Genomic DNA, 17,212 nt, shown 5'->3' with positions numbered 1-17,212 from the left:
GTAAAGAAATATAGAATCAACATTTCAATGCGCAAAAACGTGGAAACACGATCACACCTCGTATTTTATGGTATTGTAAGATTTTTATTATTTATTTTTTTGTTTTAGGAAAACTTTGTTCATTTCGTATTGGTCTTTGATTTTCGAATCAATATATTAAATTATATCAAGTAAACACATTTAAAAATACTTGACATTTTTTAATTTTCCAATTATTTTTAACGTTTATTATAATAATTAATGAAAATAGCTTTTTTAATGAAAGTTCAATACGATCCGTGTATAATATGAAAATAAATCTAAAATTATTTATAGATTTTCGTTATCAATAAAACTTATCTAATGAATGTAGATTCTAAGTAGTCGGTACTCAGGAACATATTATCAAAATAATTTATTAATTATTATCAACTACTTGGTAATTATTATATGTTCACATTTAATCGAGTTTGTTTGAAAACTGTAAGTGTAGAAATAACTATTAGACATTATTACAAAACATGCATTAAAATGTTTCCTAGAAAATACAACACTATAAAAAGTATAAACTTGACCTAAATTGAACGCAGGTATTGAGGTATAAATCACACACAAATCGCAATAGTAGTACTATATTACATACAATAATTAATATAAATTGATAGAGGAATAAAATTATTATCAATTTTATTATAACAATACGTCAGAGCACAGGAGACAGAAGTGATATTATATCGTTACGAATCAGTGAGAGTTCGAACGGATCGGAAATATAATACTAATAATAAAAATAATAATATTAATACGAATTTTAAATAAGGTTGTGTAAATTTACGAAGTGTTTTTTAACTTTTTAGCTTTTTATAATAATATTATATACCTACCTACGTTTTATAATTTTGATTATCATTAGCCGTGGAGTTTTTTGTTGGACAATAATAAAAAAATAATAATATTCATACAACATAATTATTTACAATAATATTTTGGTTTAAAGTTATTAAGATCAAAAACAAATACGCGACATGTCTCATCAATCCGTGTCGCGATACATATTATTTGGTATAGCGAAACGGACCAAGGGAACACACTGAGGGACAGTATGTAGAGTTCAATTGTTTACTGCAATAAAACTTAGTTATAATATGATAATCGTCGTATCTTAAACCGTAGACTTAAATTAATCGATGCGGCACATTCCCACGGGGTTCGGGATTCGTTAATGTAACAGTTGCATTTGTCTGTGCGAGGACGACACGCGTTTCTTTTCGGTGCAGTTGACGTTCTCGGGCCAATCGCACAACATGTTCATCTGAAAACGATTTATCGATCGATTTACAAGAGCCTTTATTGTAAGGATTTTTTCCTTACCTTGTTGAAGTACAGATTTGACGGACAAGACTGTTCGAGCAACGTTCCAAACTCGCAAATCACATATTTGTTGCAGTCAGTCCCGTGCCCTCTCAACAGCGGTTCGGTGCACTGCCCTCTGCCCAGTTCTTCTTCGTATCCGATGTCACTGTTGTCGATGACCACCCCGTCCAAGTCGTTTCGCTCTTGGTCTAAGTAGCAGTCTGGCCCCGGGCCCGGTAACCTTCCTAGCACTCTGTTGATAGTCTTCAGTAATGGATACGTCTCGCAACCACACACGTTTCTAAAAATCAAACCGTCGGACCATATAATATATACGTATACCTAAGCTTATTATTATCCGTAATACGCGCGTACTGCATAAGCTAAGCATCCTAAAACTTCCGATTAGCCCCCTCCAAATGTATACCCTAGTTATAAGTAATAATATAATAATATACTATTTACTATATACTTTTAACTCACTTGAAATCGTCCAAGTCCAATGCCCATATCATCGCGCCGCCGAGATCATTGCGCACGACGAATTCGGACTTGAATCTGATCATGTCCTGGTCGTCGAACGACACCCATTGATTGCCACTGTAGGCGTACGGGCCCATCCTGCCCAGCGGGTCTTGGACCAATTGCCAATCGCGCTTCAACACTTTGTGGCAGATCTAAAAACGCAGCGAACGCATGAAAACCAAAGTCCTTCGTGTGACGATTCACCACACTATTATAATATAGGTACTCACTTCGTAGTAAGACAAAAATCCTCGGGACCGGGTCGCGTCGCCTGCTTCACCACCGCCGTAGGTCGGTGCGTTCAAACCGTTGTTCTTACTGGAACCTAACGAGAACGACTGACCGTACATGGGCATACCCATTATGAGTTTGCGCGGATCCGCGCCTTGGTTCACCCAATAGTACAACGTGAAATTCTGAAAAAGGTTTTGTCGTAGTCTTATGTATAATTAATATAAACGGCGATCAGGACTGTGAATTAAATGTATTTTCTGAATGTTTTTTTTTTTTTTGCTCATATATCGCTTTTAATCGAGTTGGTTAAATATATTTTGTTTCGCGTTACTGTCATTACTCCTAATGTTGTTTATAAAAGTTGTATTTCTAATTTTTATTAATTTAAAATATTATTCATTGAATTTATTTAATTTATTTTAAAAACATTAATTATTAAGATTTTAATTTATTTTAAATCAAACGGTTTTACCATTTTGTAATTTTTAGTACATACTTTAATAAATCAATTTTGTTATGTATAAATGCATGTTAATTCAACAGCCCTGAATTAAATAAATGACGATTGTATAATTACGGCGTTGTAAGTCATGTCAAAATCGTCGGGATGAGAGTACATGGGCGCTACGTGTCCGGTCCTTTTATCCCATTGTCCGTGGTAGTCATAGGCCATCACGGATATCCAGTCCAACGTCTCGGAGAGTAGTGGCACATCGTAACCTAATCGTGAAACAAACGACATCGAATAAAACACCGCAACCCGTTGTATTTGTATTATACATTTGTACTATTGCTATTGTTCACGTACCCGCGTCTATTACAACTTTGTTAGGAGACACGGCCGCCGACAATAGGAAACCTTCTTTGTCGAACGCTCTTCGCAGTTCCAACAATAGTCTCGAGAACCCTTCTTTATCGCTTTTCGGGCCCCGCTTGCAGTCGACCTGTTTATATTATGAACCATAACGGCGCACATTAACGATAACAGTTAATAATATATTATAATATTTTGTCCGTAGGACAAACCACGATTGTCGAAATCTCTACACTCAGATCGTCTGTTTAATTACCTGCCAGCACTTTGGATACTCCCAGTCGAAATCTAGTCCGTCGAAATCGTTTTGCTTCAAATAGCCGACCACGTGTTCCACAAACTTGGTTCTCGCGGACGGGTTGTTGACCAGCTCGCTGTATTTGCTACCAGCCGAATCGTTCCAACCTCCGATCGCTAACAGCACCTTGACGCCGAATTTCTTGAGCGCCGCCACTTTGCGATAGAAAACTGCAAACACACGTGAAAACGCAAATTAGAAATCTTCGTGCGTCTACCTTCCCCTCAGTTCGGCCTCAGCTGGTGGCACCGAAAACGTACAGTTATCGAAATCCGCCCAAGTGTCGTGCGCCCTGATGACCAGCTCATCGTTGTCCAGTACTGCGAACCCGTAAATAATGTGTGTGCAAAGCGACGGGTCGATGTCGCTTGGTAAATATTTTCCGCCGCTATGTCTAAAAAGATCAAACGAAATAAACCGACGGACTCATCGATAGTTGTACGTTCCAACAATAATCATTACGAACCTGTACCACGCCCAATTGGTGAAATAACAAACCACTTTAAAGTATTCCGTGGCTGATGGTTTAACAGTCGTTGTTGGTTTTAGTGTTGTGGTCGTCGTGGTAGTAGTCGTAGTCGTTGTTGTCGTCGTTGGCGGCCTCGTGTACGTAGGTTTTGTTGGTCTTGACGGTAACAGTGTGGTTGTAGACACTTGGGTTGTCGAGGTGTTGTAGTGCGGTGATGACAACGTAGTCGTTGATGTCGTCGGCTTATTTGTTACAGGTATCATCGGAGTTGTATTTGGATGACCTGTATAAATAAAGAAAAAAGTTTTAAGAACAAATAACTTAATTTTTTTTTTATATTATTTTGAATTTTCTAATATTATTTTTAGTATGTATACAGATATACAGTAGATTCACTAGATCGACATAGGATTATAATGTGTGTAAAATAAATAGTTTATAGTTGTATACGACAGTGACACAATGTCATAACAATACCACAGTATTGATGAGAAACGTAGAACAACTAAAATGTATGACTTATGATGGTTTACATTATATATTGTATATACTGTACTTTTACTCGTAAAAAATAATTTAACAAGCAAGTATTTAAATTGTATTTTAAATAGTATTTAAATACTATTATCGATATTGAATATTAAATTGTATTATACATTTTTTTCGATTTAAACTTTTATTGAACATAATATTATGATCGTGTTGAGTGTTATTTAAAAAATCAAAATAACAATAGGTGACTCCATATATAGTTATATAAATACTTATATTATATGTGCAGATGACGGATGAAAATTCCGAATAAATAGGTAGTGTTACTAAAGTTGTTAAATGTTACAATGACTTGTCGACTAGTTGGAAAAAGTAACACACCTATATCTTATTATATTAATTGAAATTGAAATTTATCTTAAAGATATTCTTTACAAATCTGTGGTTTATGAAGCTATATTAAATACGCATGAATTTATTACCATGCGATTGATAAATACACTCGAAAAAAATATGTAAACAATTTTTTTTTATACAATGTCGTTTTCTAGTGTTAGTATTATTAATGCTACTAAAATATTAATTTTTTTTTATTCTTACCGTGTTTTTGACCTAGTGTTCTCATGATAGTGCTGAGAAGTGGGTAATGTCCTTGGCCACATAAGTTTCGATAATCGTCCAAATCTAAAGCCCAAATCATCGCGCCTCCCAAATTCATAGATTTCACGTACTCTGCCTAAAATTAGATATATTTAAGACATTATTGATTATTTAAGCTTTGTTAATCAATAAACTCATTGACCTTTTGCGCTACTGTCTTGACATCGTCGAATCCTACCCATTGGTTACCCTTATACGCATATGGACCCATTCTATTTTGTGGATCTTGAACAACAGTCCATTGCTCAGAGGCTAGTTTACGACAAATCTGTATAATAACATAATCTTATATTATAAACAACTATTTGAAATTATAAACGGTTATAGATTTTTACCTCGTAGTAAGCAATAAATCCAGCAGATCGAGTAAATGAGCCAGCTTCTCCTGCCCCAGAAGAAGGGGCATTTAATCCATGTACCTTAGGATTAGATAACGTGAACGACTGACCGTATAATGGGAACCCAAGAACAATTTTCCTACTACTTGCGCCCTTCTCGATCCAATAATGGACAGTATAATTCTATAAAAAAATTGATTTGCATAAGATAATTTAATCGCATTATAGTATTATATTGTTTTATTTACCAAGTTGAAATACGAAATGTCGTCTTCCGGATGGTGATAAATTGGAGCAACATGACCAGTTTTCTTATCCCATTGACCATGATAATCATAAGCCATTACACCAATCCAATCTAAGTATTGGTTTAATATAGGCACATCGTAACCTAAAGTAATTGTATTATTAAATAAAATGATTGTGAAAATATTAAACAAATAAATATATTTACCCGAGTCTATGACTACTTTACTAGGAGAAACGGCAGCAGATAATAAGTATCCATGTGGTTTAAAAGCTTGTTTAAGCTCAATCAAAAAGTTGGAGAATGCATTTTTGTCAGACTCTGGGCCTTGGTCACAATTGGTCTGTATTTTGTTAGTTTAAATATTATTGATAAAATAAAAATAAATATATGATACAATAATATATTGTATAAAATATTGTATTTAAATTTATATACGTATATATATTTTTATTACCTGCCAACATTTGGGGTATTCCCAATCGACATCAAGACCTTCAAAACCATATTTATACATAAAATCGAGTACATTGTTAATAAACTTTTTGCGACTGGCACGATTATTGACCAAACGACTGTATTTATCACCTGCTGAATCATTCCATCCACCTAACCCAATAGATACCTTAACACCACGTCGCTTGAGTGCTACTACTCGTTCATAGAAACCTAAAAAATACAATCGATGTTAAATAATTTTTTTTTTTTTTTTAATCAATTTTTAACTTCACGTGTACCATTATCAATATCTGCCCATGAATCAAATACTCTAATAACTAGATCTGTGTAATCAAGAGTTGCAAAACCATATACTACATGAGTGCAGAGATTTGGATCTGTATCTTCTGGGAAAAATTTACCAGGTGAAGGTCTGTACCACGCCCAATTGGTGAAATAACATACGACTTTATACTGTCCTACAAGATAAAATAAAATAGTATTATAGGCGTAATAAGATTTAATTTTTGCCTTAAGTTACCTGTCAAATGATAGTTTGATTGGGTCGTGGGAAGAGTTGCAGCAGTCGTAGTGGTAGGTTTCCATGCCCACGGATCTTCCGTAGTAGGTATTCCAGTTGTCGGCTTCCATGGAATATAATTTTCTTCTGTAGTTAATTCCGAAGTAGCAGTTGTCGTAGAAGTAGATGTTGTTGGTTTTGAAGTCGTTGGCTTTGTTGACATTGGTTTTGAAGTAGTTGGCTTTGTTATTATTGGTTTTGAAGTAGTTGGCTTTGTTATTATTGGTTTTGAAGTAGTTGGCTTCGTGGTTGGTTCAGTACTTGACGGTTGACTAGGTGATAATGGGATTTCTGGCTCACTGGTCGGGTAAGTGTTAATTTCTTGAGACGGCATACAGCCAGAATTCATTGGCCAGTCACAAAGCTTAAGCCTCTGTAACCAAAAAAAAATTACTACACGATAACCATAATCATTATTTTATTTAAATATTACATTATTCCAATAGAGACCAGCAGGACATGAGTTAACTTTAAACTTTCCCCATAAACACTGTAAATATTTGTTGCAATCTCCCGAATGAGACGCAAATTCACCCTCTTGGCATTCCACCGAAGATTTGACTAACATACCTATATTATTGTCAAGTATAAAATTACTAAATAACAATTATCGAACGACAAAACTATTGAAATTATATTTTTTTTTCAATCTTACTAGTGTACATAAATATACTATTTGAACGTTGGTAGTTGCAATACACATTATATTTCCAGTCACACATTTTCTTTTGATCGTTCCAAGCCAAACCAGCTGAACAAAACTGTCTCACGAAATAACCGTACGTACACACAAAGTATGAAGTACAGTCACCAATAGCAGCAACATATTCACCTTCAACGCATTTTCTATATTTTTGCGTCTTTAATATACACATAAAATAAATCAGTATTTTAAAATTGAAATTTTAAAAATTAACTATATTATGACTTACAGTTGTTGTTGGTCTCCATGTAGTGAACGGTCTGGCTGTTGTTGTCGTTGGTCGCCATGTAGTGACCGGCCTGACTGTTGTTGTCGTTGGTCGCCATGTAGGGGTTGGTCTTATTGTTGTAGGTCTTGATGTAGTAACTGGTTTTTTTGTCGTAGTTGTAGTTACTTCGGAAATTTGAGAATTAGCTGTGAATAATTTTAATATTAATTTTAACATATATTAATCATTATGAAGCCAAACACTCACTAGGTTCATTACAGTCAACATTTCTTAAAGAATCGCATTTGTTGGCATTTCTATTCCACAGCAATCCATCTTTACACGCATATTTCCTAAATCGTCCGTTTTTACATTGATAATAGTTCTGACAACTGTCTTTAGAAGATTGATACGTTCCTGGTTTACACGATTCTTGTTGTTCTGGTCTTTGGGTATGGTACTCAGACCACCAAGGACGGTTTACAGATGGTTTGCGAGTTGTCTGTTGTTCATTTTCAATTATTTCATCAGTAGTTGGTTTATTTGTGGTTGTAGTTGAAGTTGTCGAAGGGGTTGTAGTCGTTGTTGTACTCGTGGTAGTTGTTGTTGTCGTCGAAGGTCGGGTTTGTGGTTTAGTTATAAATTGTGTTGTTGGTCTAGTAGGTGGTTGTGTTGTCGATATTGTCGTCGGTCTTGTAGGTTGTGTTGTTGATACTGTTGATGACGGTTGTTCTTCCCAAGAACCTATAGGTAATTATAATATACTATTGTTAATGGGAATTAATTATAATAAGTTTTAATTTTTACATTAATTGTTATAATTATATACTACTAATAAACGATAAACTCACATCACGATTTTGGTAGTAAAATACGATAAAGAACGGAATGTTTTAAAATATTTAATTTTTTTTCTACGTTGCCAAATTTAATAACTGTTGTTAAACGATATTTATTGAATTTTTATCGGATTCACGGGGTATTATTAGAAAAAAAATTTAAAAAAAAATTCATTTTTATTACATATTTTTATATAATTTTATGATAATTATGTATAAGTATATAATCATGGATATTGTTTTAAAATGTATATCAAACTTATAATTATAAACTTGTTTTTTATTTATTAGTTGACAGACGCCCATATATTTTAGATTATAATTATTAAATTATACATTATTATTATAGTATTAATATTTTTCACTATTACATTTATATTTACAGTTAAATAAAAAAAAATTCATTAAACTAATAAGGATTAACTCGTAACTATGTCTATGCAAAAATTAAACGTTTGACTAACAAAATACAACTTGATGAATCATTTGATAGCCAAATAAACGTTTTTTATTTAAATATATCTATATATATATATATATACATAGAAAGAGAGTTATTTATTTTCAAATTATTTTAATAATTGTTTTTAGATTAATTTAACTACAAAATATGTAAAACTGTATCTACTTGATTAGTTTGTATGATTAAACAATTATGTTGTCAAATATAATGAGCATTTAAGAGTTTTTTATTTGTATTTATTTATATTTATTTGTATTCATTATGTATGTAAAATTTGAGTATACAGTAGAATAATATAAATTTAAACTGCCGATAATTACGTTGAAATGGCGCCAGTAAAAAGTGGTAGTTGCATACTTGTATTCAATATATTCAGTATTTTATTACCTATATATGGTAGATACGGATAGTAGGTTTATACTGGGTCTACATTATTTTATTTCGTTCTAATTTAAATTATAAAATACACACCTTGTCCTTCTTCAGTAGTCGTAGGAATCTGATAACTTGGTGTAGTTGGGTAATCTGGTTTATTACATATTAAATTTGACGATTTAATTGGAATCCTTTTAAATACTTCGTTAACTTTTGTCAGTAGCGGATAAGAGCCTCTACAACATATATTGTTAAAGTCGTCTAAATCAATTGTCCAAACCATGGCCCCACCAAGTTCTTGCTTCACTATATACTCAGACTGAAATTAAATGATTTATTATCAATCATACATTATCTTAAAATCTAAAATCTAAAATATTCTAATGTTTCTATTGCAGTGTACCTTTAATTTAATTGATATCTCGTCGTCGTAGCTAACCCATTGATTCCCTTCATACGCATATGGATCAAATCCATTATTTTTATCTCTCGATACTTGCCATTTTTCATTAGAAACTAAAACATAAATTTAATATTAATATTAAATGAAAATTGCATATATGAATGTGAACTACCGTTAAATAAGTAATAACCATTTTCTATCATAAATATATTTAATTTTAACTAAACAATAATAGCGTTATTAATTATGCAAGAAAGATTTTATATTCACATTCATTGGGTTTGATAAATAATTTTAAAATGCTAACGCATATTTTTAAATAAGCTAAGGAAAAAGTTGTACATATTTATACAATTAATAATCATTTATTTTGCGATATACTTACACAATAAATCTACAAAAAATTATATTTATATATATACAGTATATTACATATTATATTATATAGATACTATAAAATTGATTAATGTAATTTGTATTGTACCTCTGTTACAAATTTCGTAGTAGGCCAACATTCCCGGTTGCTGCGTATATTCACCGGGATATCCTGATCCTTTAGCAGGGTCACCAAGTCCGTGTTCTGAATTCGATGACAATGTGTATGTCTGACCATAAAACGGAAGACCTACTACAATTTTTGACGGATCTGCGCCCAATTTCCGTACTAACTTAATAGTGGAATCCTAAATATATGTAAAAATTGTTTATCGAAACTACAAAAACATTATGTTGTTTTCTATTGACATACCATATTGTAAGTAGGAAATTCGTCACCATCTTTGTAATAAGCCGGACTCACGTGTCCAGTAGAATTTTCCCAAGATCCATGATAATCATAAGTCATTATCGACATAAAATCTAAGTATTCACTTAAACTTGGAAAGTCATAAGCTTCTTTGATAATTTCTTCATAACCGGAGATCGCAGCTGATAATTCAAACGGTGGGTCTTGTTTATTAAACTCCGATTTAAGTTCCTATGATAATATAAAAAAATCAATTAAATATCGATAGAATATTAAATAAAAATAGTAACAATATTTTATTTCATATTTTTTTTTATATGTAGTACAGCTTTGTAATATAAAAACTAATAATACTTGTATGAGTTTAACAAAATTTGTTTTGTCGGAAGTTGGGCCTTGAGTACAATCAGCTTGCCAACACACTGGATAATTCCAGTCCAGATGAAGACCGTTAAAATTATATTTTCTCAAAAATGCAACAGCAGAGTTTACAAAACTACAATACAATCAATTGTTTTTAATCTATTTAACTATGTTTTTATAAAAATTTACTTTCTCCTAGTAGTTCCACTACTGATTAATTTTGAATACTTGTCACCGGCTGAGTCAGTCCACCCACCCATCGAGATCATAATTTTAATATCTTCAGATTTTGAATTGGACACCAATCTTTCATAAAATTCTATAAATTAAAAATATTTATTACTTTATATTAAACGTAATTTTTATAATTATAATCGTACTATTTTCAAAATCTTCCCATTCATTTCCCGATGTTATTGTTAAATCATTAGGATCTAAAGAAGCAAATGCATAAACTACATGAGTACATAGATTTTTGTCGATATATTCTGGAGCGAATTTGCCTTCTCCATAACGATACCATGACCAGCTGGCAAAGTAACATACCACTTTTTTGTTTAGATCTAAAAATCAATTAACTATTAGGTATCAAAATCAAACTATTATAGCCTTCTAATGCAATATTTACCATATTGTAATGGTGTTTCTCGTAGATCATTCGCCATGGAATTTTTCTTATTAACTTTAAAAATAGCAGAACAGAATTTAATTTAATAGTACAAAAATATTTTTTACATTATTTAAACTCACCATTACTAATATATGTTTTAACTGTGGTTACAAGTGGCCAGGGAGTGCCACAAAGTCCATTGAAATCGTCTGAATCTAATGACCACAACATAACTCCTCCTAATGACAATTTTTCCATGTATTCAAGCTAAAATACAATAATTGTGTTATAACTTATTTTAAATCGAACATCAGACTTTTTATTTAATGTACTTTTTTTGTTAAACTGTGATGGTTCTCATAACTAATCCATTGATCTTTTCTAACAACAAACGGGGAACCGGATTTGTCCGAATACTGTCTCCAATCGTCCTTTTTTGCACGATCACATACTTCGTAATACGATAGGAACCCAGACGTTTTTGTCCATCTACCAGCATATCCATCACCGTTTGTTCGAGAACCTGGTTGGAAATGTTTAGGGTCAGTCAATCTGAAACTTCTTCCGAATAATGCTACTCCAACTATTATCTGATTCGGATCAGCACCGTTGTGTATCCAATGTTTCACCATATAATCCTTTAAAACTCAAATTTGTATTATATGTTGTTGATATGACATATAATTTAATGAATATTTAAAATATTTACCACATTACGATACTTTGACGATGGATCCCTATCTACCGCGCTGTATAGAGGAGCATGATGACCAATAATTTTCTCATTGTCTTGCCGGAAATCAAAACTTTTGAGAATAATGAAATCTAAATTTAAAATAATTCTTTTGGTATCATAATTTTGTGACGTCTGGTCCATTGGAGGTACAATTAGTGATAATGACCATCCTCTTTGTTTTAGCACACTGGCTAATTCTTCAATCAATAATGGAAATTCCTCTTTAATATTTTCGTCTTCACCAAACTCGTCTAAAAATGTATTTAGTAATAGAAACTTAAAAATTAACATAATTATAAAAATGTATTACTATAATTTGAGGGTGCAACATCCGATAACACTAGCCCATCGAATCCACTAGTTTTCAAAACTTCCGAAACCGAAATAATAAAATCTCTCTTCGAAAATGACACACTTTCGGGTAAAATTTCATTAATTAATAACAATATTTTTGTCGAAGGGTTTTTTTTTTTTAAACGTGCAATTGAAGCAAAAGTGCCTAAAAAAATAGTAAAATGTAAATAAAAACAAATAAGCTACATACATGAAATGTTTATTCTAATATTTATACCATTTGATTGACTAGAATACCAATTGTTTGCAATAGTATCAAAATTTGTGTCTACAGAACTGAACAAAATATGAGTACATGAAGATAATACGATTTGTTCCAACTTTTGAGGAATTTGGTTTTTATGATATTGTGTAGAGTCCAGATGACAAAAAACGTTAGCACCTAAAATTTTTAATTATAAAAAAAAAATTATAAAATTTTCTCAAGATTTAAATAAAAAACATTACTTCCAGACGCTAGTCTATATTTTGAGGGTGATGGATCTTTTTTTGATGGCAGTTTTTCAACAGCATCGCGAACAGGGACATGGATTTTGTACCTGAGGACATATGAAATATTTTATTTCATTATTTTCATGGTTATACTTTTGATTGAAAATAGAACTACTATATTCTGCAATATAATTTGTATTCATACACGAATATGTAAATTATAAATTTTAAATAAATACTTGTTTAAAATTAAATTAAAATATGTATTAAGTATTTTACGCATGAGTGTAATTGGAATTTTTATTATATCGAGCATAAGTGACTTTTATATTAACGTCACCACATCAATTTTTAGAGTAATAAAAATATATTATGCATTAATGAACACATTTTAATTTATTATTTCAACAAAAATTACCTTTCGAACTGATGAGGTACTCGTTCAATAGCCGCTCTACTTGGTAAAATATCGGATTCCTTGTTCCAATTATCGGGTGATTCATCTCCATCTACGTACGTCAAACCTCGTGATGGTACGAAAAAAAGGATAACGGTAAACAAAACACCGATGATCCTCATAGCTGAAAATATTTTAAATAAGCGTCATTGCACGTATTTGCGTTTATGTTTTATGAACAAAACGCATCACGTTGCATCATTTTTAGATTTTACCGTAATACAAACAAAATATAATATTATGTACTATAGACCTTCATTTGAAAAGTTTAATATATATATAAAAAAATTAAATTATGTTTGTATACCATAAAAAATCGCTATTTATCTATAAAAAAAAAACAGCAATAACGCATTAGTGACGGTCTTATTGTTTAATATTCGTGCGGAGTATGTAAATACGTTGACCCACAGAATTAAGGATTATTCGAATCTTCGTTAAAAAAAAAGTGGTTTCACGACCCTCACGAACACTTACGTTACAAATCGATCCATTAGTTTAATATTTTTAATACGTATAATATGTTATGTAATTTTAGCTCGCTACCTGTATAAAATTAAGCAATCAAATTTTTTCACCCCAAATTAATGACTTAAGTATGACACCATTAGTCCAATCATTATTAATAAAAATAAGTTTTACTTATTATTTATTTTTATTACAACAAAAGTTAGAATTCACGATGTTCGATTTTGTTCTCGATCTGAATTCCGAGTATAGGTACATATCGTTTTAGTTGAGTTTTTTTTTTTTTTTACTAGACTGCACAAAGTGACTTCAAGGTCGTAATAATAAATAATGTTTATTTCATATAAATAATATATATATCATTGTATCTCTGGTTGATCAATTTTTTTTTTACGAACGCTGCCGAAGTCGTATTTTAACCGCCGACGTCCGTTAGTAAATACCTTTTTGTCGTGTAATCTGTCAACACTTCCTACACTGCACATATTCTCTATAGATGTTCCATACCGATATGTATCAAACGCGTATTAATGCATATGGACAACAGGTTAGTTACTGCGGGAGGTCAAGTGCAAAAAAGCCCGGGCTACGCTGTTCGGACGGCAACTACAATAATATTATACATATATAATAATATGTAATGCTGCTGCTACTACTGTATAACTCGGGGGCAAATTCTGTAATTATCTCGTATTAGAGGCGATCGGTCGATTAATTGGACTGCAGACAAATCTACATAATCGCGCAGAGACGCGCCCGTAGTAACATTACAACTGGATCATTACATTACAGATGTGCCGCTGATATTCGCCCTCGGGGTAATATAATAACACACGGACGCTCAGTGTGCGTCAATAATAGTGGCTGACGGGTTACCGTCGTCGCCAAATGAGTAACAGCCACCGCTACTATGCGTAAAACAATCGAACCTAATCAGATGCGCGATTTTTTTACGTATCTATAGCGTGTAAAAACAATACCAAAAATGTGTTTATATTATATTGCTGTATAACGTAGGTAATAAAAGGGGCACCACGCCTCAGTACATTATAATTTATAACGTAGAATGGTTCTTAGAATGATTTTAGTGTTTTGTTTATTCATTTTTTTTTTTTAAATTTGATTATAATATTTTCAAGTTGTAACGATACACGTATATCGGCGACAATGCATTTTATTCGTTTCCAACTCAAGCGGTTCAGTAAAGCGACAAAATTAATAAAAAAAAAATACCAATAGGTACGTGCGTTGGAATTTCCGGTTTAGAATCGTAGAATTTCGTCAGAACAAAAAAGGATAAACATTCGACTAAACTTTCAATACCTACTTAATAAGAAACAAAATCTTATTGGAGCATAATATTTAACAATGGAATTAACAACAATTACACATTATTAATTTTACTTTGAAGTTAAAATAAAGTAAAATCTAATATTCTATATAATATTTTAAATAAACTCAAATTGAGTTATAAGTTATATACTTTATTAAATCTAAGACATCGTGTAGTTAAAGTGTATAATATCTAATTATATTTTAACAGTTAATAATTATGTAAAATGTAAATACATTAAAGTATACCTCCCTAGGTAACAAGCAATAATATATTTCTTAAAAACCAAAACATTTCTAAAAAGTAATTAAAATATTAATCACAAGTACGTCATCTTGCATCATCTTATATAATCTTCTACAATCATTTTTTTTTTTTTTTTATCAAATCATAAACTCGTGCAAGTTTCATACGAATAAATACAAACACAATTTTAAAAATGAATTCCACTTGGCACAAGATTACATTATTTTAATACAATATTATACAAGCCATTAGTTATAAAAATAGGTAATCAAATAATCAATATTATATACAAAATACAAATTGATGTATTATATTTTTTTGGCCATAGAACATACATTATATTTGTATGAAATCTTTCCAAGTAAAATAATTATCAATTAATTTAATAATTAAAAAAAACAGACGTATGAAAACAGTAAAACGACAAACCACAAAGATTAGAAAAAATTTTTAATTTTAAATGTCAATTTGTAAAATCATATTTTATTTATAATAAACGCAATTTGATTATTTATTAAACCTCGTGGAAAAAAATTGGAAAAAACTATCTTATGAGGTGTCAGAAAAATGTACTTATTTAGAAACTATAAAAATTTTGAAAATGAGAAGACACTAAGATGACAAATGACAAAAATTGCAAATAAATGCAGGGATATTATATTTTAAGATTTCATTTTATAAAGAGAGATTGCGATTTAATAGAGATTTAATATCATTATGAGTTAATATCGAATGTGTTGAACACAATTTTATATTTTATTCAACAAAGAAACTATAAATGCAATATTGAAAAAAAATCCGCAGACATTAAGACGACAAATGACGAAAAAACATGCAAATTAATTTCGAGATGGCGATTTTATTTATATATTCAATAATATAATAATTATATGCAATGTAAACCGATAACAATTATGTTACGTACCTCTATTTGAAATCACATTGGATGACAGAAAGACCTGATCGGGTGGAGCTATGGTCGCGTCGTATAAAAGCTCAAGATTATAGTTATTAATATCTTACGGGTCAGGTACGTCTATCTACGTAGAAGTCGCTGACACGTCGGACTCCCGAATCGGATTAAATCCCGAACGGATTAAAAACACAACAATATATACATTATAATATACACTTAATGTACACCGTAGATGAACCGCGGGCGATCGGGATGGGAGTAAACAAAACGATTTGAGCTGTAATCCTTGAGTGAGTGTGTCTAACACGCGGCTCCACACGTACGTGTTTGTATAACTTGTAAACGGCAAACGAATGTGATGTATACTATTATTAGGTATACGACCGACGAAAAAGTCGTAGGGGGATCGATTTTAAACGATATTTGTATAGGAAATAAAAAACACCTCCAGAAATGGTGTAAAAGCGGTTAGAGACGAAAACGTTAAATATTGTTATTTGTAATAGTGACTTACGACTGATGAGTTACAATAACGTACAGCGATGCGTTTTCGTGACGGCGACGACCACGTCCTGCGTGCACGAGTCGCGCACTGGCCTCACCCGCGCGGGTTTTCCGATCACCAAACGTATCGGATTTTTTACTTCTAATAATATTATTGTGTTAATATGTTTTAGGATTCACGTCGCGTGTCCGTAGTGCTCGGACGTCGCGTCACCACTACTGATTGTTATTAATCAACGGTACAATACCGCGCATTATATTATTACAAATTACAAATGCTGACGATTTGACGATAATTATTGATAAATAATATTTCGATTGTACGACTACGATAAATAATGGTAATAACGTTAATACAATATTATTATTATTATTATTATTATACGATCGAAACTGCGCTACGAAACACTACAATATGTATGATATTCGAACTCATAATTATTACTATAATATATACCTGTGGTGGTGCTGCTGATGGCCGACCAGCGGCGGTTGCTTTGGCGGTTGACTGACACGACCAGGCATGATATTATGTCCGGTGGACGACGCGGACCGCGGTAGAATGATGTCGGCGAGCCTCCGCGGTCACGGCGGCAGCGGCGTCTCCACCCCGTGCCGGAGCGATCGTCG

The 17,212-nt window shown here is 32.0% G+C and overlaps 1 protein-coding gene across 3 annotated transcripts; it reads right to left on the bottom strand.

The window, feature by feature from the left end:
* Positions 1 to 595: 595 nt before the first annotated feature.
* Positions 596 to 17,133, bottom strand: LOC113554831 (probable chitinase 10). Of its 3 annotated transcripts, XM_026958888.1 has the most exons (38): positions 17,040 to 17,133; positions 13,077 to 13,239; positions 12,674 to 12,765; positions 12,444 to 12,608; positions 12,183 to 12,371; positions 11,846 to 12,123; positions 11,469 to 11,774; positions 11,277 to 11,403; positions 11,155 to 11,208; positions 10,907 to 11,089; positions 10,716 to 10,845; positions 10,518 to 10,659; positions 10,167 to 10,394; positions 9,903 to 10,101; positions 9,419 to 9,531; positions 9,112 to 9,334; positions 7,606 to 8,082; positions 7,360 to 7,544; positions 7,083 to 7,287; positions 6,861 to 6,997; positions 6,672 to 6,800; positions 6,389 to 6,641; positions 6,147 to 6,326; positions 5,867 to 6,078; positions 5,617 to 5,752; positions 5,411 to 5,553; positions 5,160 to 5,345; positions 4,967 to 5,092; positions 4,765 to 4,900; positions 3,670 to 3,955; positions 3,464 to 3,597; positions 3,162 to 3,373; positions 2,900 to 3,035; positions 2,669 to 2,811; positions 2,088 to 2,273; positions 1,816 to 2,009; positions 1,351 to 1,633; positions 596 to 1,291 (listed from the first exon to the last, which is right to left on the bottom strand). In XM_026958888.1, exons 2-38 carry the CDS (start codon positions 13,235 to 13,237, stop codon positions 1,199 to 1,201), a joined length of 6,762 nt encoding a protein of 2,253 aa, XP_026814689.1. In that variant the 5' UTR covers positions 13,238 to 13,239; positions 17,040 to 17,133; the 3' UTR covers positions 596 to 1,198. The 3 variants fall into 3 exon arrangements, with proteins under 3 accessions (XP_026814689.1, XP_026814687.1, XP_026814688.1); XM_026958886.1 differs by having other exon boundaries at positions 6,389 to 6,800; XM_026958887.1 differs by lacking the exon at positions 17,040 to 17,133 and adding an exon at positions 16,088 to 16,198 and having other exon boundaries at positions 6,389 to 6,800.
* Between the last annotated feature and the right edge of the window lie 79 nt (positions 17,134 to 17,212).

The sequence above is a fragment of the Rhopalosiphum maidis genome, chromosome 2 (genome assembly GCF_003676215.2).
Source record: "Rhopalosiphum maidis isolate BTI-1 chromosome 2, ASM367621v3, whole genome shotgun sequence".
NCBI lineage: Eukaryota > Metazoa > Arthropoda > Insecta > Hemiptera > Aphididae > Rhopalosiphum > Rhopalosiphum maidis.
Note: the sequence above shows the minus strand (reverse complement) of the source record. Positions and strands in the feature narration are given on the sequence as shown.

Bases quoted from the DNA above. Each gene is read 5' to 3' on its own strand.
- LOC113554831 (XM_026958886.1), bottom strand. From the start codon at position 13,237: ATGAGGATCATCGGTGTTTTGTTTACCGTTATCCTTTTTTTCGTACCA. The intron at 12,766-13,076 runs GTAATTTTTGTT...ATATGTCCTCAG, and splicing joins GTACCTCATCAGTTCGAAAG to GTACAAAATCCATGTCCCTG. The intron at 12,372-12,443 runs GTATAAATATTA...CTATTTTTTTAG, and splicing joins GTATTCTAGTCAATCAAATG to GCACTTTTGCTTCAATTGCA.